Source organism: Rhinolophus hipposideros (assembly GCF_964194185.1).
Source record: "Rhinolophus hipposideros genome assembly, chromosome: 8".
In the NCBI taxonomy this organism is placed as follows: domain Eukaryota; kingdom Metazoa; phylum Chordata; class Mammalia; order Chiroptera; family Rhinolophidae; genus Rhinolophus; species Rhinolophus hipposideros.
In genome coordinates this window covers 86083529-86106590 of record NC_138054.1, presented here as the reverse complement: position 1 = coordinate 86106590, position 23062 = coordinate 86083529, and the positions used below count along the sequence as shown (strand labels likewise).

Sequence of the window (23062 nt, the reverse complement as noted above, 5' to 3'; positions counted from 1 at the left end):
TGAGGCTTTCTCATAACCCTGTTTGCTGCAAACTGGATGCATTAGAAACACAGTTAAACCCAAACTAAATAAGTACCGTTCAGAACTCAAAGCAGGGAAAGTTCAAGTAGAAACCTAACATTGCCACATTCTGTATGTAAAGTTTTGTTTTGTTTTGTTTTCACTTGAGTTGGCCAGCGTAATTTACTCCTAGGACTGCCAGTTTGGGGAATGGGAAAAGAAGGAGAACTTCAGGTACCTGCAACTAGTACTTGAAACAGGAAACATCTTAACTAAGAGAAAATTTATTCATTAAAATAATTATATTATCAATGCCAGAGGTGGGTCAGAGCTCTGATTCCTTCTATCTCGGTCCTACCATTCCTGTTGGTCTCGTTGAGTTTCCTCTAAACACGTACGCTATTATTCCTGTAGCCATAATTTCATGACCTAAAGTTTTCAATTAATAACTTTAGGTGTGCATCTCAAAAACTCCAAAGAGACTCTGGAAAGTTTCTTATCTGGAAAAAACAAAGGTGAAGGCCGAACAGATGGGACCAACTAGCTGGGTAGCTTTAGGCAAGCGCATTGCCCTCTCCAGCCATAGTTTCCTCATGGATAGCGCGAGGAAGCTACATTTCACGGTGTCTCCCAGAACGTCACCAACAGCCATGACATAAAGTTCTCTTTCTTACAAATCCAGACAAGTTATCTCTGTCCACACAGACCTTTGCCTTCATTCATTCAACCATTGTTCGTTGGGCACCTGCCACGGACCAGGCTGGATGCTAGGCACTGAGGGTGCGGCCTTGAGGCTGGACTCCTTCCTGCCCTCCTGAGCTTTCAGTCCAGTAAAGGAAGCCGAAAGTTACAGAAGAAAGGAGGAAGGGCTGTGATGGAAAGGTTTCTGGAATGCTCCGAGAGGACAGGGCAGGGACTTTCTCTGTTCCCCCAAAGCTTCAGAAAGAAACTGGCTCTGAGTACATGAAATGGGGGGAAGAGGGGTAGGGGGAGAAGGAGTAGGAGGTATCCAGATGAGGGGCTCAAGCAGAGCAAAGAGCAGGTGGAAAGACGCAGGCATGTAAATGCATGGCACAGCTGAGCGTCCGGTAGGCAGGGAGGGCCACAGACTGGGTTCAGATGTGCCCTTTAGGCCACAAGGAGTTTGGGGTTATTCCTAAGATAGTGACAATCCACTGAAGGGGTTAAGCAAAGAGAAAATACTGAGTGAAGCCCACTCTGGCAGCAAGGTGGAATTTCTATTGGTTTGGGGGGGAGGGGCAAGACTGGACGAGGTGGTCAGGGAACCAGTGAGGAGGCTATTGCTATAATCCAGGTGACAAGTAACCAATACCTGAAGTAGATCAATGGCAGTCGTCAAATGGAAGAGGGGCCCGAGCTGAAAGATACCCAGGAGGTAGAATCTGAAAGAGCTAGTAATACATTTGATTTTTCTCCTACCCCGTGGATGGTGTTTCTCAAGCCACTGAATAACGCTACTAGACTGGTGTCCGTTGGGCGTCTGTCTGCTGGCCTGCAAGCTTGTGAGGTGAAAGGAATAAAGTCTGTGACTTTCTCATCCGCCATTGTATCTCTAGCGCCTGGCGCATCAATGAATGTAAACTCATCCCCTTCGAGGAACATGCGTGCGTGTGCTGGGTAGGTAGTCATTTCTCTTTCCAAATATGAGGCTGATTCAAGTCTGACAGTTCAGGATTCTGGCCCGAGGCAGCAGGGTTAGCAGTGGTAGGACGAAGAGCCCACAACTTGGGGGTGACGGAGGAACATGGGTCCCTTCTCTTCTCAAATGAGCTGTGTGACTTGAATACGTCCCTTAACCTCTCTCAGCCTTAGTTTCCTCCTCGGGAAAATGAAGATGGTATTAGTGTTGGACCTCACAGATTATGGTGAGAACTAAACGACGTTAAACCACGACAACAAGCTCATGGGTACATGCATTGATGATGGATGAGTGGACCAACGAAAGGAACATTCTGTAGAGGATAGATGGATCAGGTCATGCTCTTTTCCAGACCAATCTTAATCCTGGGTGGTGGGCATCTGTGTAATAAATTAATTAGTCTGAAAACTTAAAAAGCCACCTGGTCTTGGTTTCTTTGAAAGTCTTGTGGCCTGCTGCCATTGAATGCTGAAGATGTAAAGTTCTTTTTTTAGGTTCTGTCTAGACACCTCTCTAAATGGGAAGTTTATGCTAATCTGCAGGTGTTGCTTATAACAGGTTATTTCTAAATAGTAGCTGGTACATTACCAAAAATAAAGAAAAAACAATCCAAGAGCAAATAATAACTTCTTGAGGCCAAGGTCTCCAAAGGGGACCCCCCCTAGTCATTTGTCCACTCCTCCCATACCCCCTGGTCCCTGCCTTTCCCCAACCCAATTACTGGCAAATCAAATAGTCATGGTGGGTGTAATTAATTAAATGCATTTTTCCTAATTAACTTAAGAACTGGTAAATAGGGCCTCCCCTTGGTAGTTTGAAGATGCAGCCACTGGTGCTGATTAAAATGTGAAGCGGATCTGGCTGGAAACTAGCCCGTAATAGATGGGAGCACTTTCCCAACGTTTCTCTTAAGGTTTGGCAAATCGTATCCTACTGGTACTGTTCACCCTCCTTAATCAGAAAGTATAAAATTCATCTGAGAACATAAAATATGTCTGACACTGGCATACATCAAACCCCAACCTGAACATTCCAAACAAATTGTATTGAGATTTTGTCACCCTCATTGATTTCTGCTTTTCAAGCTGGTTTCTGGAGCAGCCACATAAAAGTTAAATACAGGCTATCTATGGGCTCGTTGGATTGCGGTAATTCATTAAGCTAACAGTGGCTTTCATAAATCTGAGCATAAAGATTGCTTCCACAGACACCCTCAGCTTGGACATGTACCGCTAGTCAAAGAGGTGGCAAAACGAATCTAGTTGGCACCTGTGGGGGGAGGGTGAAGTAGCTTTGGAGGATTGCTGAGGGCTGACTCCCAAGGGTGGCATTGTGTGTCAACTGCGACATCAGGTCATTGGGGACATGAGAACCCCTGCAGCACCAGCTCCTCAGCAGTTCGTGTCAAGTGAGCGAGCACGGGCAGTGCTGGCAGTGGTTCTTTGAACGACGCGGGTGTTAGTCTTAAATGTGAGCCCACTTACTGAGTTACTGATTTCCCACAATGTGGTCACTTCCCAGTGATGGTGACGATCATTGGGTTCTTGACAATTTACAAAGCATTTTCCCATCCAGTGACTTCTTTAGTCCTATAGCAATCCTGGGAGGGACGGGGCAAAATTATTATTATCCCCATTTTACAGATGGGAAAACTAAGGTTTAGGAAGCAAAGTGATTCGCCTGGAGCCCCACAGCTGGCAGAGCTGGGACCCACAGCTCAACTGTCACAAGCCCAAGCTCTGGGTTAAACCCACCCCTCTGATACACTAGCTCAGTGTCCCTGGGCACGTTATTCATCCTTTTAAAACCTCCGTTTTCTCGCCGGTAAAGTGGAGATAATAAGAATAAGGATCTCTCCTACTTGGGAGATGTAATGAGCTCCTACAGACCCGATGCATAATGAGCATTTAATACATGTTTGCTGTTATCCATGGAGAATATCAGATTGTATCAAAAACAAAAACAAATTGGACAATGCCTGGAAAGTAACTAAGGGAAATTTCAAGTTCTATTTCACACGGGTCGAGGAAAACCTTGCCTCTGTAGTACATTAGCCTTCTCCAACCGTGAGCACTCTCCCTGTTGGCATGTGTTAAAAGAAGCCCAGGATATTTCAGTCCCTGTCAGCTGTGACTCATTATTGTAAATAGCGGTGCAATGAGGAAATGAGAAAAGAATTTAAATACATCAACTGACAGAATTTTTAGGGAAAGTGATACACAAGAAGATACCGAGCAATCAGAAAATGTCACGTAAACCCTTGTCATCTCAAAGGTCACCTACTTAGGAGTCTACAAGTGGAAATACCGCTTTTTAAATTCTGGGTGATTATTTCATTGAAAAGGAAAGAATTTAAATGAAATCAAGTCATAGGAGCTGAGTAGATTTATGTCAACTGCAACAACAAAAACAACAATAAAAAAGGCATGTTTCATTGGGGAAAATTGGTCCATTCATATCGAAGTGAAAATTTAGGATGGAGTAGTAAACTAGGATTTGGTTCAGCACCTTAAAATACATTGATGTAAATGTGCATTATGAATTTATTTTTAAAAATCAGCTTCCTACGATGCCCTTCATTCTATTTAGGAAAGAGGAGAGTTTCATATCCATTAATTTAGTTGAACTTCACAATGACCCTCTAAGGCAAGTATTACCATTCTCACTTTATAGGAGAGTATAATATATACTTATTGAGGTCAGGGACCAAGACTTTTTGTCTTTTTCCTTTTTATCCCCAGTGCCTGACTAATCAAAATGTAAGCTGGATGTTATAGCACAACGTCCTAACTATTGTGCTTAAGACATCAATCTTTTTCTAGAATGTAGCACAGAACAGAAGTTTAGATTTCAGCTTTACTACTGGTCGTCCTGGAGTTCAGTCCCCAGCTGTGCCACTTAACAGATGATGTGACCTTCAGAATTTCTTTTCTAGGAACCTCAGCCTGTAACAACATTAATAATATCTACTTCATGGAGTTGTTCTCATAATTACATTTTGAGATGATCAAAAGAGAGGAGAAATGTAAAGCACTCAGTCTGATAGCTGACACATATTAATGCTCTGAAATTGTAGCTTTTCACTATCTCATGAGTATACTCAGAAATGCTAGGATCAGCATACGATTTGACCACTGCTGACTTTTTTCTTTTTTTTAAGCATGGCTGTATCATCTGATTCAAAATTAACGGGAACTGAATGGCTGGTGTATTGCCGGTTGAGAAGCAGAACCCAGGGGTCGCACATGGCAGCCAGACAGGAATGAACAGCACTCCTATGGGAAGCCTCTCCTCTAATTTCATGCAAAGGCTGATATTAATAGCAGCAGGAGAGCCAGTGTGAGGCTGTGTGCTACCTTTCATCCAGGGTCCATTCACTTTATTATTTTCTAGGACATCACACTGACCTTTTGCCACGTCAGGGTGGAAATCTGCTCGTATAATTTCCAAGTAACAGATAATTAGTACTGATCGTGAGTCATAGCTGGAGAATGCCACATTGTTTTTATGGCATACTGTTAGGATATTTGCAAGTTCGCTGGCCGTCTCTGGGACTTTCAGGGTAATTGAATTGTGTTGTAGTCAGCTCAGTTGTCACCACCACCGGTGAGTGTGTCTTTAAAACATATGAGTAGCATAGCCGTGTATAGTAAAGAATTGTGTGACCAATAATAATAGATGTGGGGGTTTAAGGGTAAATGACTGGTGGCTGTGAGTTGGACATGTTGTGTAGCAGGTAAAGGATTAGGGGAAAAGGGACTAACATTTAATTAGCATCTACTATGCACTAGGATATAAACTGGGTGCTTTCTCTATTTCGACCCACCATATCCTCCCTACCGCCCTGTGAAACCCCTCATCAGGGCCACCGGTGTCCCCACTGGCAGATTCTCGGTCATTCTTCAACTCCTGTGGCTTACTCAGCCTATCAGAAGGCTTTCACAAGGCCTCCTTTAAACACTTTCTCTACATGGCTCTCAGGGTATCACAACTTTCCCCCTCCGACTTCTCTCACTGCTCCTCCTTAGTCTCTTTTGTTTGTTTCAAACGTTGGACGGACCCCAGGGCTCAGTCCTTGGGCCTTTTCCTCCCCATCAGCATACATTTGTCAGGATGTCTCCTCCAGTCCGATGCCTCTGAATTACACCTAGATGCTGAGAACTTCCAAATTCATCGTCTCAGCCCAAATCTGCCTCCTGAACTCCAAACTCATGCTTCCCACTACCCACTTGACATCTCCCTTTAGATGTCTACAATGCATCTCAAAATCAGCGTACACCTGGCCCCAAAGCTGCTCCTCGTATAGCCTTCCCCAGTCAGTAAAAGAATTGTTCGTTCTTCTACTTGCTTCATTACAAAGCGTTCAAGTAATCCCTGGTGCCTCTCTCTCACCCGTGCTACACCCAGCTAGCTGTCAGAAAACCCCGTGTTTCTACCTACCATCAACATGTCTCTAGAACCCTCCCACCTCCCTATGCTCTACCCCTCTCCCCTTCTACCCCCCACCGTCTTCCAAGTCACCATGATAACGCGTTGGACATAAATGGTTAGTGGCCTTCACTCTTATCCCCTAGAATCTCTCCACACAGTAACCAGGGAAACCTTTTAAAGCGTACATCATCTCATGCCACTTCTTCGCTCAAAACTGTTCAGTGGATCCCATCTCACTCAGAATAAGAGCCAAAGTTCTTGTGAATCCTTAACTGTTTCCTCAGATAAGCCAGAGACTCTGGTACCTCGGGGCCTTTGTACTGTTTACTTATCTGTCTCGGCCACTAGACGGTGGGCCCCATAAGGCAGGGACTAAGTCTGCTGCACCTGGCTACCTCCAGCAGGTAACCGCCCCGTGTAACACAGGAGCAAACAGTGAGAAGCACTCTCTCTGTGCCCAGTGCACTTGTCATGCCTCGCGGCTCATCGGCTTCTTAATTTTCACAGCAACCCTATGAGGTAGAAACTATCAATATCACTATTTGATAGGTGAGAAAAGCCAGATGTCTTTTCCAAGGTCATGACCTGATAGAGGTGGACCAGGGATTTGACCCCAGGCTATCTGGCTCCAGAGGCAAGTTTGTGCTCTTAGCTAATACCCTATCCCGCCTCTTGTAAGGGTGCCCTTGGCAGATAGGTGGTGGACCAATGGATGAATGAATGAATAAGTGAGGGATAACAATGATTGTAACTGGCACACTCGAGTACTCCCTGTGTTTTCAGGATACCTTAGATTAGGTTCTCTGTACACAAACGGGTCTCTGGGCGTGCTCTAGGGAGATACTCGGGTAAGGGAATGAGGAAGTCTGGATTGGGCCGAGGGAAAAGCTGGCAGGCCATGCGATTTGCCCCTGACGCCTAGAGGGAGCTCCGGAGCTGGGGTGGCCCTTCAGACTGGAAGCAGAGAGGCTGGGCGTTTGTCTCCAAGGCACTGGCCAAGGGCTGGTCCCTGGGTGGGGGCACATCCTTGGGCGAGGCGGCCCCTGCAGCAGAGGGCAATTGCTGGTGTGGGGGCAGCGCGAGCCTTCAGTAGCTGATATTCCTATCCCTTGGCAGGTGATGGCCTGGGGAGAACACTAACATATCCTAGACAGATTAAGGACTTTGCACCACATCTGACTTAATCCTCAGCCCCAGCCTATAACAAGTTACCATGTTTCCCTGAAAATGAGACCGTGTCTCATATTAAAATTTGCTCCAAAAGACGCCATTAGGGCTTACGTTCAGGGGACGTCATCCTGAAAAATCATGCTAGGGCTTATTTTCTGGTTAGGTCTTATTTTCGGGGAAACACGGTATGCATTTGTTATCCCCACTTTATAAGAGAACAAACTGGAGCTCGGAGAAGTTAAGCAACTTGCCTAAAGCTAATCACATAGGAAGGCGACGCTGGGAATCAAGCCCAGGGTCTGACCACACACCTGAGTGAGCGGCTGGGGCATCGTCCCTCAGCTGCCACCCAGGCCCCTGCTCGTCTTCTTATTGTTGGGCAGTGGCGTGGTGGACATGGACGTGGACATCTGTCACCTGGGGCTGCCCAGTGTCCCGTCTCCTTCTGCTGCGTCACTCTCTCTCCCATGGCACATGATCTTTCCCACTCCTTGCACCTCTGCTGGGGCCACCACGCTGATTCTCAAAGGCCGCCAGGATGGGCACACACAGGCCTGGACAAAGTGTCACCGTGCCCTGGCCCAGGGGTAGACCTCCTCTTCCCTGGGAGCAACGGGAGGGAGAAGCTTTTCCTCTGAGGCAGCTGAAGGAGGATGATGGAAGTCCAGAGCTGCTGGCCATGTCCCCCAGCCTGCTCTGCAAGACCGGCCAGCTGCATCGAGAGGAATGAGGTCAGTACACTGACAGGAGCAAGCAAGAGACACCCGAGGGCACTGCTCGAGCTCCTGGAATGGCCGAGGGCACAGCTACCTCTAGACTTTGCAGTTTTGTGAGCCAGTCAGTTTCCCGTTGGTGTCTTAGCTCGTGCACCGTGGTTCTCTGACTCGCAGGTGGGATTGACACCTGTAATTCAAGGTGCTGGTCTCAGTAACGTATTAGTCAGTTCGCTGAGTCGCAGCCTCAGAATCGCAAGGGCTTATAACAAGATTCATTTTTCTCATGTATGGATCTGCACGTTGGTGGGGGTATGGCCAGGGTTTGCCTGGATTTTACTCCAGGCTGCAGGTCTGGTTCTCATTTGCTCCACGCATCTTCAGTTTGAGGCCGGGACTAATGAGGCCATTACCTGGGGCATGTTCTCGGGGAGGATCATGGGAGTCTCAGAGGCCAAGCCGAGCTGTGTGAACACGAAGGCCTCTGCTTGCTGCAAGTTCACTGACATTCCAGTGGCCAATGCAAGTCACGTGGCCAAGCCTAATATCAATGGGGCCCGGAAAGGTTCTCTGCCTACACTAGTGAGAGGTGCTGAAAAGTCACAAGGCAAAGGGCAGGACGGGGCGATACAATTATCGGAAGGGTGTGAGGAACGAGGAATAATCCAATCTACCAAAAACAGGGGAGGAGAATGAGGAGAGGGCGCTAAGCGATTCCTGACTCAGCAGCACATCCCCACCTAACTTAGCCATGTCAGCTAAGGTGTCACGTCACCCATGTCCCCAAGGGAAGACTGGCTTCTGCTGACTGTTAGAATTACAGCAGAGTCAGCTGAACCCCAACACCTTCTCAGAGCTGCACACACACAGCGTCTCCAGGCAACAGCTCCGTGTGCAGGGTTGAGGGGAGATGGGGAGACGCTGTCGGAAATGTTTCGTTGCTTTTTGTTTTAGGTTGTTGGAATAACCTAAGATTTTAATAGTTTGCATATGAATTTCTGGAAGAATCGATTGCCACGTTGGCTATCAATTTTCAAGAAAAAGAAGTATAAGGTCAAGGGCATGTTTCATCATAGAGGTTTTTACCTCCTGTTGAGTTTGGGAGCTTTTTATAACAGAACGATCAGAAATAGAGCTAGTTTGTTTTTGGGATGTGCCCTCAGGTGGATAGATCAAATGTCACAGTTTAATTCAGTGCATGCAACAAGTGTTTACCAAACATCTCCCGTGGCCATATGTTCACTTATGAAAACATAAACAAATGGTGGTAGTAATAATAATAATAATAATAATAATAATAATAGTAAATATGGCCACTGCGTGTCTGGGTCATCTGGGCGAGTCCAATGATCTTCCAGGCTCTCAGTTTCTTCCTCAGTCAAGAAAGCACGTTTGACCTATGAACTCTGAAGTCCCTTCTAGATCTAACATTGTGAAGCCCCCAGTCTGGGTGATGCTGTGTCTCCCTTGGTGCTAATTACAATCACAGAGGTGTGCCTAAAAGAAATGAGACCTGCTAAAGCTCTGAGCAGCATAGGACCGAGGGAGGGATGTTCACGTTGCTTTCCATGGTCAAGCTCGGAATTCCTGGAGTGGACTCATGATTCCTTGTTCCCCTTCCCCCAACCTGCCCAGAGAAAGGTTTATTGTTCCATTGCCATTCTTAGCTCAGGTGTGTATATAAATCCCATCTTTACTACTCTTTTCAATAGTACAAATGGCAAGTTTGAGTGTAAGGAAGTGATAACAAAATAGTTTTAAAGTGGAGTCTACTGGCATCCCATTGACCCAAGTGCAGCCTTGCCACTTGTTAGTTGTATGACTTTGGGTGAGTGACTTAACCTTCCTGAGCCTCAGTTTTCTTATCTGTAAAGTGGGGATAATAATAGCTTCTTACAGGGTTGTTGTAAAGGGTGTAAGTTAAGTACTTAGCACTGTGTTTGATGAAAGAGCAACCGTTATTATAATTATCATAGCACCCCTTGCATGCACACTTTCAGGCAAAACTAGATTCTGAATCTAAAATAAGGCAGCTCATTTCGCCTCTTCTTGGAAAGTCTAAAAAATTTTGAAAAAGGACAAGTTTATACCATCATTCAAATTTAATAAAACATGTCAAATAATTTCATTCGGTGTTCTTCATATAAAAGTTTATATAGATTTGTAAAAGTATGTGTGGCTTCACACTAAAAACATAATAACAGAAAGATCTTTTTAAAAAGACAAGAACCTAGTTCCCCCATAATAGTCCTGAGTTAAGGTAAAATTCCAACTGGTGATGATACATGTGATCACTTCCTGCTTAGTTTCCAAGGGAAACTGACACACTGAATGCTAGGACTCGCTTCTCTGAGTCTGTGCCCTCGCGCAGGGCTGCGTTCAGCGGGAGGAAGGGGACACATCGTTTCCAGTTGGCACAAAGGTGCTTCACGGGCTAGCCAGAGCCCTGGACCCAGCCACCTGTTGCGAGACACTGAAGTTCACACTTTGGTTTGATGTCTCCTAAAGGATGAGAGGATGAGCATCTAAATCCGTCTTTCTTTTCTTCCCAAAAGCCGCTGAGAAGACTGAGGTTCACACGCTTCCCCCACGCTGCTGGGCTCCCAGTGCTCAGAGATTTTCTGTGGGCCTTTCCCGGGTCCCCTCCTGGGTGGGGGAGGAACACAGTTCTGGTTCTTTTTCCCCCCCGACGGTTTCATGTCTCTGATACAGGACAGCTGTTTCAGAGCCTGGACAGATGCGTCCCTGCACGCATGACCCCAGCAGTGTGAGACGCTAGGTGTGGAACCAGGGTGCTGGACGGAGCGCCCAGGCCTGTGGGCGTGGCAGCAGGGGGCCACAGAACACTGGGTGAAGAGAAAGAGTGAATCCCTCCCCTCCGCTCTTGTTTTTATTAAGTTGGTGCAAAAGTAATGGCAGTGGCAGTTTTTGTAATTATTTTTAACCATTGAAACAGCAGTTACTTTTGCACCAACCTAGTAGCTCTGTACCTGCCCCTTTTAAAACCAAACCTCCTATTTCTTTGTTTTTCGAAAGAAACAAATATCAGGAGCTAGCTGTTCCAGGGAAAAGGAGTCAGAGTGCCGTTTTGCTACCAAGGAGGCTGAGGATGGTGATCAAAGCACTGTAACCAACAGTACTCTGAGCAAATACGGTTCCCTCTTGTACTGCACACACCTCGTCACATGGCCATGTGGTTCCATATACTGGATTAGGATTGTGTTACATCTCCCCAGCATAAAATAAGGCAGGTAAACCAATAAAGGGGCAGTCGATTAAGATAAAATGGCAACTTCACAATTTATTGGCTAGGGACACATTATCCCAAAGAGCCAAACGTTGAATAAAATAGCTCTCTTCTATTTATATATGCAACTGGACAGCTAACCCTGAGTCAGGGAGGACGGGTGCAGGGACAGTCCTTCCAAGCACACTGGATTGAACAGTCTATATACTATTTGGCTAATAAATATTCCACCCCCTCCCCCGCACTTTAGTGCTGGAAAGGCTTAGTGTTGACTCCAGGGGCAAGATTCCAAGGCCCTTTCCTACGACCGCTAGTTCCGTTCCGGAAAAAGGATCGCACACTTTGCCGTATCTGAGCTGTCTTTGTAATGAGTCGTCAGGGGCATCAGATCTTAATTCTCTTAGTTGATTGGCACTTAATATCATGTCTCCTCTGTGGCTTGGAGTGAGGCCACACTGTTCTGCATTGTCTGCATTGTCAGAAGCGCTTGTCCGCAGGGGGCAACTTAGGCTGCATAAGGCATCCTAAGAACGGGAAGAAATGAACTGAAAGGGAAACAGAAGCCCAAGAGTCTGAGCAAACAGTGGGGTCGAGAGAAGAAATGACTGGAAAATCTTTCCTGTTGAAGATGTTATTTAGTGAAATAGTGAAAGAGAGATCAAAATATAGGGAGAAAAAGGGATCCTGAAAATCCCATTCTTGGAAACTCTAACTCTGCTCCTTACCAAGTCCGTACACTTCTGTTTGTAAAACATCCCATCTTTTCCCCACCACCCACCTACCCACCCCTAGAAAGCATAGAAAGCAATGTTCATAGCATGAAGATCACAAGAATTATACTCTCAGTGAGAAAAGAATAAATTACCCATTTAGGGTCGGTCCGTAAAGTATTTCAGTAAAGTAACCACTGGGGTACCATTACATGATCCAAAAGAACTAATTTACCCGATGGGTCCCCAGGGTTTGGAAGAACAAAGGCACGGAACGCTGGTACCTTCAAATGCTTCTCCATCAGATCCGTGTCTTTTGCAGAGGAGGACGGGTGTGGAGTTGGAAGGGACACAGAAGGCCCCTTGGTGCATCAGCACACACGGGGATGAGACTGTTCGTGTATCAGAGGAGGAAACAGAGAAGACAGAAAAGGCAGACCTTATCATCAGGCACAGCCGGGCTTGAATCTGGTTCTGCTACTTTTCAGCTGGGTGAGCGTGAGCAAATCTTTTGAGGCTGAGGTGTTCCCTGATCTGCTGAAAGGGGTTAGTAACACCTGTCTTCAGTACTTGGCGGACTCCGCCAAATTAAATGGAATTAAATGGATGGGCCATAATGGAAATCCAAAGAATGGAAGCTGCCCTTCCAACTGTCACCATCATCATCACCATCATCATCTCTGCCATCTGTTTCTGCATCACTATAACACCTATTGAGTTCTTTCCAGGCACCAGGCGCTCTGCCAAATGCTGCACATGCATTGTCTCATTTAATTCCTCAAGAAGTCTGGGGTAACATTATCCCTTTCTGCTAATGAGGATGTTGAGTCTCAGAGAAGACAAGTAACATATCGAGTGTCACAGAGCTGGTAAGTGGAAGAGCTGGGACTTGAACCCTTGTCTAACTCCAGAAGCTATGTGTTGATTCTGTTCTCGCCCCCAGAGAAGGGTGAGATCATTGATGACATCAGCTAGTCTCGTCCCACCAGGAGGCTGTAGAGAGGGGGCTTCGCTGAGATGAGGAATTAGAGCTGAAGACTGATTGGCTGGCAGACCTGACCTTGTTATCTTTAGCCTTTTTGAGGGAAAATAAAATAGCCCCCAGCCCATGGAGATAGCCAAGACATAAGAGGCAGGAGGTCTGGCAAGATACCTGGAGGTTGGACCAGTTCTTTGGGTAAAAAAAGTATTTTTCACCCAAAGAAGTGATGCTTTTCTATAGGTGGACATATTTGACTCAGGGTTTTGTATTTTGCTTGGCTGTTATTTGTGTCACTCATGGCGGCTGTGACAGAGCCAAGGCCCAAGAGCCCAGGCCATCATGCACACTCTCTTGAAATTCCCGTACAACACCAAATAAGAAACATATCAGAAAACCAAAGAACTTTCTAGGAAGAAAAAAATTGGGCTTCTCTCAAGGAGATGCTTTAGCTCTTTCCGGGCCATTGCGGAGTAGTGTGAAGGCAGAGACTTGGGTGCATTCAAGATTCAGCTTCACCCATAACCCACCACTGTGGCCGAAGACGGCCCTGCTGCTGGAGGTGTCACAGACGTGAATAAGTACTGCTTTACAAAAGGTGCTGAAGACAGCCCTCATCCACTAGGGCCTAGCCGGTGGAATTCGTGGAGCTGCCGAAGCCTTAGATGAGCTCCAAGCCTATCTTGATGTGCTTGTATCCAACCGTGATGAACCTACGTACATGAAATTGGTGGCGGCCCTCTGTGCTGAACACCAGAGCCACCTGAGTAAGGCTGATGTCAACAAGAAGCTAGGGGAACGGGTCAGCCTCTGTCAATTTGACAGACAGGGAAACCCCCATAAAGTGGTTGGGTGCAGTTTTGTGGTGGTTAAGGGCTATGGCAGAGTCTCAGGACAGACATGTCATCGAGGAGTCCTTCACATGCAAGAAATGAACACATAGACTTGGCTTTGTGGGTTTTTTGAAACTAATATGCTTTAAGTATACGAGGCCGGACAATTAAATTCGCAAACTTTCCACCTGGCTCCTACACGGTAGAAAGTTCGTGAACTTAATTGTGCGACCTTTTGTTATCTGCTATGTGTGTAAGTCTACAGTTAGTATGTACTTTTAAAATTGATCTATTTCACAGGTAGGAGCTTCTGAGCTATAAGTGGTTATTAAAGAATTGTTTGCAGATGAGAAATATGCAGAAGTAACTGGGTTGGTTAAATACATGCACAAAAGGGATGTGCCTGGCTTGCTTTCCTGTTGTTAGATGAGAGGTTGCTTGGGAAGCCAAGAGGAGAATGCCACTCTTCACACTAATAACTGTGCTCTGTGTCCACACTGATCCAGTCGTTCGTCGCTTGGTGACAAGGATATGTTCTGAGAAAGGCATCATTTGTACCATGTAAATGTACAAAAGATACATCTCCTAGATTGACCGGGATTCGCATATAAACATTCACCATATTTTATGATCATTCCTCGTACATCATTGTACGAACATCACAGAGCACACTTACACTACCTAGATGGTCCAGCCCACTGCTCACCTGCTGGATGGTCCAGCCTACTGCTCTTGGGCTACAAACCTGTACAGCATGTCACTGTACTGAATACTGCATTGTTATAGTCGCCTAAGCGTATCTAAACGTGGAGAACATACAGTAAAAATACTGTACTGTACTTTTATACAGCGGGCAGCACAGTAGGTGTGTTTTCACCAGCATCACCACCTATGATGTTACAATGGCTATGATGTCACTAGGCGAGAGTTTTTCAGCTTCATTATATTGTATGGGAACTCTGTCCTATATATGCTCCACAGTTGACCAAAAAGCGTTATGCAGTGCATGACTATATATGCCATGTTATATATATATGAGGTGTGATCAAAAGATATGGTGAATGTTTAAATAAAAAAATGTATTACAGTAAAAGACACATTGCCATTAATCCCCCTCAAAATACTCCCCCTTGCTTCAAATACACTTATCCATCATTCTTGCCACTTTCTGAAGCAGTACTGGAAGTCCTCTTTCGGGAGTGTCTTTTTTTTTTAATTTAATTTTATTATTATTATTTTTTATTAGTTTCAGGTGCACAAGACAAAGCAATACTTAGACGTTGGGAGTGTCTTTACTTCATCCCCCATCATGACAATACTCCGTGTCACACATAGCTTCTGGTATATGGCAATTTCTGTCAAACAAAAACGTTAGTGTGTCCTCATCTACCTTTTTCACTGGATCTGGCACCATGTGACTTCTGGCTCTTCTCTAAAGTCAAAATGACCATGAAAGGAAAACATTTTGAATCAATTCAGGACATCACAGCGCAAACTAAAGACACTCATGAAAGAGAACTTCCAGAACTGCTTCAGGAAGTGGCAAGCATGATGGCTAAGTGTGTTTGAAGCAAGGGGGAGTATATTGAGGAGGGTTAATGGCAATATGTCTTTTGCTGTAATACATTTTTTAAAATTTAAACATTCACCGTATGTTATGATCATTCCTCGTATATATTACACACATACAATCCACATCTGACACATACTTTCCCATCTTATGACTGTGGGCTATTTCCCTAAGCCCCACAGTCTTCTGTCCTGTTTTTCCCTCCTGGTTTCTTTTTCTCTCCAGCCCTTCATGTCATAACTACAATTGCGAAAATGACTAATGGTGGGGGTAGGGGGGCATTGCTGGGAAGTGAGCATAACTTAGCTGTTAGGGTTTGCTACCTGCACACTATTCCCCATGTCTGTGGCTCTGCCCCCACCCACATCTTCTCACCCACAGCCCCGGGACCTGGCTGACCCTGTCTGAGAGATGCTTTGCTCTTTACCCCAGAGCGTGTGTTAAAACCCACTCAGCCAAAGAAAACCATGTAAATGTACAAAAGACACATCTCCTAGATTGGCCGGGATTCGCATATGACAATTGGAATAAACAGAACATCCATCTGCAGAGAGGGAAGATATTCCCTAGGGAGTCTCCACTGGAGGGGTGTGGGAAGGCACGGGACTGACAGCACCCAGAAGAGAAAAAGCAGGGGGCCTTTGCAGCCATTTCTGAGGCTCAGAAGTTTCCCCACGTGGATGGATTGCACGTGTTTGCACGGTGCTTTATGAGAGCCTGTCCTGGGACCTTAGATACCCAGCTCCTCCCCAGAGATGCTGGTCGGTGAGCAGTGGGGCCTGGGAGCTACATTTGAACAAGCATCTCCTAGGGACCTTTACATCAGGGGTCTCCATCCTCACTTTGAAAAGCACTAGAACCAGCCTGAAGTCCAGAGGTGTGTTTCGCAGTGCTTGGTAGGAGACACTGTTAGCAAGACGTGCCCTTGGAAGGTGAAGTGCAGGACGAGAACCAGTTCTCCGTGGTTCCTATGGGCAGCCAAGTGCCGACCCAAGGAAGCATCAGGGGGTCTCAGGGCACTGACTCCTGGGCCCAGGGGTCTGTCACTCACTGGCCTCTCTTTTAGACCTTCCCTTGACCACTCTGTCCTGTGCGTGAACTTCACCTTGAAGGGGGAGCCCGTGAATGCTGCCTCCCGTTCCTGAACCAGACAGAAACCAGAACCCTGACTGCGTCGAGAGAAGACTGGGCCACATGTGGGGGTATCCAAATTCTGGCCCCCAGCTCACCACCTGACAAATGCGTGTTGAGCCCTCGGGGAAAAGAGGAGAAAGGACAAGTGGGCATGCGCCTCCCCTCCTGGACCTTTTAGTTTAGATTTGTGATCTTAGGACAGACCCCTTAACCTCAGTGCCTAAAGCTGCCCAAAGCACATTCCAGGTGCCTGGAATTTCCCCTCTACCTGATGGAGTTGTCGGGAGGCTAAGATAAGAAGAAAGATGTGAAAGTACTTTGGAAAGTAAGAATTCCCGGGGAGACCGCAGATGAGAAGGGTTTTAATAAGAGAAGCAAGTATCTTAGTGGATCTGAAGTCATGGGGGATGGAGGGGTGAAATTGCTCAGTCGACCACAAATGCTTCAGAGAAGCATTGAGTGAGCACCAGGCAGTGGAAGTTAAAAGAACTGCATGCAGTCGCTGCCTCCTGAGGCTCACAGGCCAGCTGGGTCGGTGAGTGTGCTGGACATGTGTACTCTGTGTATTCCAGCTGTCACACGCGAATCGTCACGTGGTGCCGTCTTAGCCGAGGCAGGGGGTTGCATGCAGGAGAAAGCATCAAATTCGCTTCAGAAACGGGCATTTATTTCTTCTGAATTCCACTGGATCCAAGACAAAGCAGAATAAAGAGAACAGCTTTGCTGAGCTCGGTATCAGGCGTTTAAAGACTTGCCCCGAAGTGAGCCAGACTTAGGGCGACTTAGCTCTCAAATCCTCAGCCTGTATTTCTAAATTAATGGAACAATCAGTGGAATGCATGCGGTGAAGTAATTAAATGATGAATGTTAAGTCTAAGGGATGAAAAGGAATCAGAGGCACGGAGAGCCAGGGAGATGCTTCCAGGCCGAGGCAAGAGCAAAGGCCCTGAGGTCAGAAAGAATTAAGTGACCAGAGTGTAGCAAGCTAGGGGGAGAGTGGTACAAAATGAAGTAGAGGCCAGACTGTGCAACATGGTGGGCTTGCGCGTCTACATGTAGAACTTAGAAAGTGCCATGTGCACCAGTGGGCCAGCATGAGCATGACAGTCCGTGGTGCTGGGTACACACCAGTAGAGTAATGGACCATTTTCTACATAAAGACTGGTTTAAATCTCTCTCAACTCCTTTACCAACATGGCTTCTGGGGTCCTTCCTGTCTCTGTGTCTCTACCAGTATACAACGAAGATGCTGGAGGAAATGGTCCCAAAGTTGCCTTCTAGAACCCGATAGTATCCTTTGGTTATAGGGTGGGGCAAACATAGATATAGGGTTTCCTGGGACAGTTCCAAGTTATGTCCCTTGTCCCAGCTTCATTATTCATAGTACCCTCTTTCCCTCTCGAAAGTGTCCTAGTTCGGACACTAAATGATAAGATTACTCTATTTATGGGAGAAGGGAGGTGCATGGGACATTAGTGTCAGCAATGAGTTAGGCTCTGGCTTGGTTCTTATCAGGATTTTTCTTCCTCTGAGCAAGGATGGTTTTGCACTTTCCAAAATGCCCAGGTAATCTTGGATAGGTAGCAAATGTACATGGCGCAGTTTGTTCATTCTGCTTAGAAAGACCAGACAGTACGTCCTGGCGGAGGCTGGTGACTACGTAAGGGCCAGTGCACTGACTGAGCCGTGGAGGGCGTTTGGCTGATAGGGAGGGATGGCAACCAGTGAGACACTGGCAGAATTATAGCCCATCCCTATGAACTGAACCCATTTTCTGGCTTGGTTCTTAACATTAACTTACTGGGGTGTGAGGCAGTGGCTACTATAAGAACATGCAGATGGGAGGGTCCTGAAACAGAATGCACAGTACTGTCAAATTCTCATAGTTGTGGATCCCAAAGAGAGAGAGCTGTAGATGACAGACTGCTCTGGAGCCCCTCCCCCAACAGTTTATATGTGTCTCCCAAGAAATGGGTTGTAAATGCACGTCAAAGCCTCCACATAGGTACGTAGGCTTGCCCTAGGGTGTTAGGCAAGTAGGAAAGGATGGATTCTGAGACTAGTTTGTTACCAGAGATTACCTAGGGGGGAGCCATGGTGGCAGCTGGGGGAAAGAAACGTAGACTAGTTCTCCTTTTGATTTAAATCAAGTAGATTCTAGAGGCTAATTGATCTCAGACTTCCTGTGTGAGATCTGGTCCTTTTGTATGTGGGTGAACATAAGGAGACGTAGCTGGGAAAAGCCCCTTTTTTCATGTAAAGAAAAAAAATTCAAGAAATAAAATTCTTTAAGATCCAAGGAGGCATCCCAGGAGTTTCTAAAGTGAGTTTCTTGAAACCTCAGTGGCTGCACCACAGTTGGGGAAAGGAGGCAGAGAGGTGAGAAGGGGCCCAGGAAACATGTCTTCGCTTTCTTGTCTCTTTGTTGGATGTTTTGTTTTGTTTTGACTTGATTTTAAGATTCTGGTGTGTGGGAATAATCTCGCTGAAGAGGAAAATGACTAACACTTGGTCAGTTTGTTTACTGAACAAACACGCTCACACACATCCATTTGCAGAGTGCTGACTATGGAGTTAGGTGACAAGAATGCAGACGAACAACATATAAACACTGACCACCCTCCTTCTCCCATGCAGAAGCTCGCAGTGAAGTGGGACAGAGAGATGTGAACAGATAAATTACTGTGCCTTCTGAGGAGTGCTCTGACGGAGGTGTAAGTGTACACACACACACACACACACACACACTCCAACACACACACACACACACACACAGAGCTCTCTAAATAGAGCTGCTCTTAGTTGTTTTCTCACAAGGTTTGTTCCCGGGACGCCCCCTCCCCTTTCCTGTATTTGCATATATGCTGACTTTCTTTTTATTGAGGTGAAATTCACATTACATAAAATTAACCGTTGTAAAGTGAACAATTCGATGGCATTTACGACATTCACAATGTTGTGCAACCACCTTGTTGTGTGGTTGCTGTACGAAACATTTTCATCACTCCCCAAATAAACCCCACTGCTCGTTGAGCAGTTATTCTCCATTCTCTTCTTTCCCAAACCCCTGGCAAACGTGCGTCTACTTTCTTCTTTATAGATTTCCTTTTCTGGATATTTCATATAAAAGAATCACATAACATGTGCCCTTCTGTGTCTTTCCTTGCACTTAGCATGACATTTGGAGATTTATCGAAACATTGTAACATATCTGTACTTTGTATGTTCCTTTTCATGGCTGAATAATATTCCATTGTGTGGATATACCACCATTTGTTTATCCTTTCTTCTTTTGGTGGACATTTGGGTTGTTCCCACCTCTGGCTATTGCAAATAGTGCTTTGTGAATGTTTGTGTACAAATTTTTGAGTGAGTATCTGTTTTCAATTCTTTGGTGTATATACCTAGGAATGAAATTTCTGGGTCACATCGTAATTCTACACTTAACTTTTGGAGAAACCACCAAACTGTTTTCCACAGTGGCTGAACCATGACAACCTTTTTTTTGAAGACCCAGAAAGCTCTATAATTTTCATGCCCCTCCATAATTTAATTGAAGAACTTCAAAAAACTGAACCTTGCTTTACAAATACACCAAATACACTAAGTGCCTTGGCTGGCCCAGTGGGTCAGAACTTGTGCTAACGAGGCAAAGGTCAGGGTAAATCACCAGCTGACGGGTTAGTTGAATAGAGTGCACAGAGTGAACAGTTGTCTGCGGCCACATGCTCCACCATCTAACACTGTCCTGCCCTCTTGCAAAAGCTTTATATTGGTCATAGGGGGATGAGCAAGAGTGTGTGTTTATGGTGCCCCAGCCTCCAAGGCCTCCTGAAGGTACAGTAAGACGAAGTCATAATCAGAGTCCTGGTTTCACCTGATTCTGTGGGCTTCTTGGGTAAATCACTTAAACCTGCCCATAGCCTCGGTCTCCTCATCTCTAAAATGGGAATAATATGCCCTACTCCAAAGAGACGATAGTGACCACTAAGCACTTTGCACACAGTAGGCTTCCAATAAATGCTGCAGAATCTCAAGGGTGGGCAACCTCAAGGGCTTTTACAGTGGGCTCTGAGCTGCTCTCCGGAGGTTGAAGAGCTGGAATGGTAGTGCACGGGTTACATTGGCTGTTTTAAATTGTCCTATTTGCATGGAATGAAGCTTGCTATGGTAACAAGGTCTGGTGGCTGGAATCCAGGGCCCCAGTGAAAAACGCAAAGCCTGTGCTCTGGGAGAAAGAGGAGCTAGATGGGTTTATCAACTTTAACATTACCTCACGTCTCCCTTGAAAAGAGTGGGTAAGCTGAGGCAGCTGGGCTTCAATACTCCAGTAGGAGGAGAAAGGGGGAAGCCTCATTGATGCCTTCCAGCTTTCCCTCCCGGGCCTCACCCTTCTCGCCTCGCCTGGAAACACAGCTAAGAAGCTTGGGACCTGGCTAAGGCCACCCCTCCACCTCTGGAGCACACACCGGGTTTCAGGTCAGAGGGGAAGCCAGAGCGCGACTGGCCCACCCTGGGGAAGGACCCAGTGCTCCTTGGGGGAAGAGGACAGCGAGGGTTGGGGCGGCGAAGAGGGTGCAGAGTGAGAGGTTCGTGGGGCAGCAGCCCAGCTCCCCGCTGCAATTTCCTCCCCACATTTGAAGGAACCGGCAAGGCAAGAACTCCACTCCCGAGCTCATGCTGGCGCCCCCCCCCCCCCCGTCCCCGGAGCTCCATCCCCGCTCCACCACCCCCACCCCCACCCCCGGGGCTCCTTTTCCAAGCACCCCTTTTGCTAAGCACCCACCTCCTCCCCAGCCCCAGCGCGCCGCGGGGCGCTAGTTCGCCAGGGCGGGGGCCGCCCCACCGCTCCAGGGAGGGGACCGAGGGCCGGCCTTGGAGCAGGCGCCCCCCAGCCCAGGCCAGGGGCGCCACCTTGGCCCATTCCGCGCCGCCGCCTGCCGCCCCTGCCCCCAGGGGGGTGTGTCCCCAAAGTGGGGGGCGAAGGAGACCGAGGGTGCGCTGGGGCCCCTGGCCCAGGCCCCCTCCCGAGCGCGCGGCGAATGGTAGGCTCCATTGAAAGAGTGCCGGGCGGCGCGCGGTGTCCTTCTCCGAGCGCTCTCGGCGCCGGGGTCTCGGCGATCGCTGCTCCTCCTCCTCCTTCTCCTCCTCTTTCTCCTCCTCTTCCTCCCCCCTCCGCCTCGCTACCGCCGCGGCTCCGGCTGGAGGCGCCGCTGTCATTCCTGCGCCGGAGGAGCCGGCGCTGCCGGAGCCTGGGGGTCGGGGCGCAGGGGCGCTGGGCCGCGGGGGACCCAACAGGTAGAGCCGGGGGTGCCCGGCCGCGCGCCCCCCCCACGCATCATGCAGCTCTTTGTCACCTCTCTCGCCCCCAGGCCAAAATCCTGAGCATGATGGAAGACAATAAGCAGCTCGCGCTCCGCATCGATGGGGCGGTCCAGTCCGCCAGCCAGGAGGTGACCAACCTGCGAGCCGAACTCACGGCCACCAACCGGAGGCTGGCGGAACTGAGCGGAGGCGGCGGTCCCGGCCAGGGCCCGGGAGCGGCCACCAGCGCCTCGGCAGCGGCGGACTCAGCGGCAGCGAACATGGAGAACCACCAGCACGGCGCGCAAGGTAGGGATGGCCCTGCGCCCCGGGCGGGGGACGGGCGAGCGAGCGAGCAGGACCCGGCCGGAGGGGGCTCGGTGTCCCTCACGCCCGGGGCCAAGTCGCCTTGCATTGTGGCTCGGAACCCTTTCCGTCCGGAGGTGGCCACAGGGGCTCCCCTGCTGGGACTCGCAGGCTGCTGTCATTAAGGAGGACCCGGGCGCTGTGGGCACGGGTTCACACGGTCATACCGGCCGCAGGCGGCGTGAGCCAGGCACAGCTGGCAGCCCCCTTCCAGCAGCAGAAAGTGCCCTTTAGATGGCACACGGCCCCCAGCTCCGTGGGCAAACTTTTCATGCCCGGGCCTTTGCCCCCACCGCTGGCAGGAGCGAATGCCACAGCTCCCCCCAGCTCCGGAGGGGAGGCTGCTTCCTTTGGAATGACTCCCCGAGAGCGAGCTCCAGGCTCTACTGCCGTGTTTGGGGCAGAGGCTTCTTTGGGGCTGCTTTGCACTTTTCTCCACGGATGCCACATCCCTGGTCTCAGTTGCATCTGGACTTTATTTTCCCCCCATTTGAGGTGGCGCAGGCAGTGGAATATATCCATGCGACAGTAGATACCCTGCCCAGCAGGGAGTTTAAATTTCCAGCAAATATAAACAGGGAGAGCACTTTCCAGGGAGAAATCTTAGACCTCAGAGGCTGAGTGATGGGCTCCTGTGCAAATGAGGGCTTAGATGGTGGGCTGCAGAGCTGCTGCTGGAAGGGGGACCTTTTACAGTTTAGAGGTGGAAAAAAAGGACAGCTGGTCTGTGTTGACATTGACAGTGATGGAGCTCTGAAACCCCTTGCAAGGGTTAAAGCTGGAGGAAGCGTCCCAAAAATGTGCTGTTTGTTTTCTGTGAATTGAAAAGTAAAAAGGTAATAGCTGGCTTTTCAGATTTTTTTTTTTTTTTTTTTTTTTTGCCTAATTGCCCTTTAAGAAACGGGTGCCACTGGTTATTAGTATCATTTGAGTTGTAAACTAAAC

At 47.8% G+C, this 23062-nt stretch overlaps 1 protein-coding gene across 3 annotated transcripts in view; it reads left to right on the top strand.

The window, feature by feature from the left end:
- KAZN (kazrin, periplakin interacting protein) overlaps positions 1-23062 on the top strand; it is a 1004356-nt gene that overhangs the window by 560916 nt on the left and 420378 nt on the right. For 2 of the 3 annotated variants that reach the window (XM_081056296.1, XM_081056297.1), the window contains exon 3: positions 21820-22060. In XM_081056296.1, coding sequence (XP_080912422.1) covers positions 21820-22060 — 241 coding nt within the window. Of the gene's footprint in view, positions 1-21553; positions 21746-21819; positions 22061-23062 lie in introns of those variants that run through there. The other variant, XM_081056299.1, reaches the window with a different exon arrangement.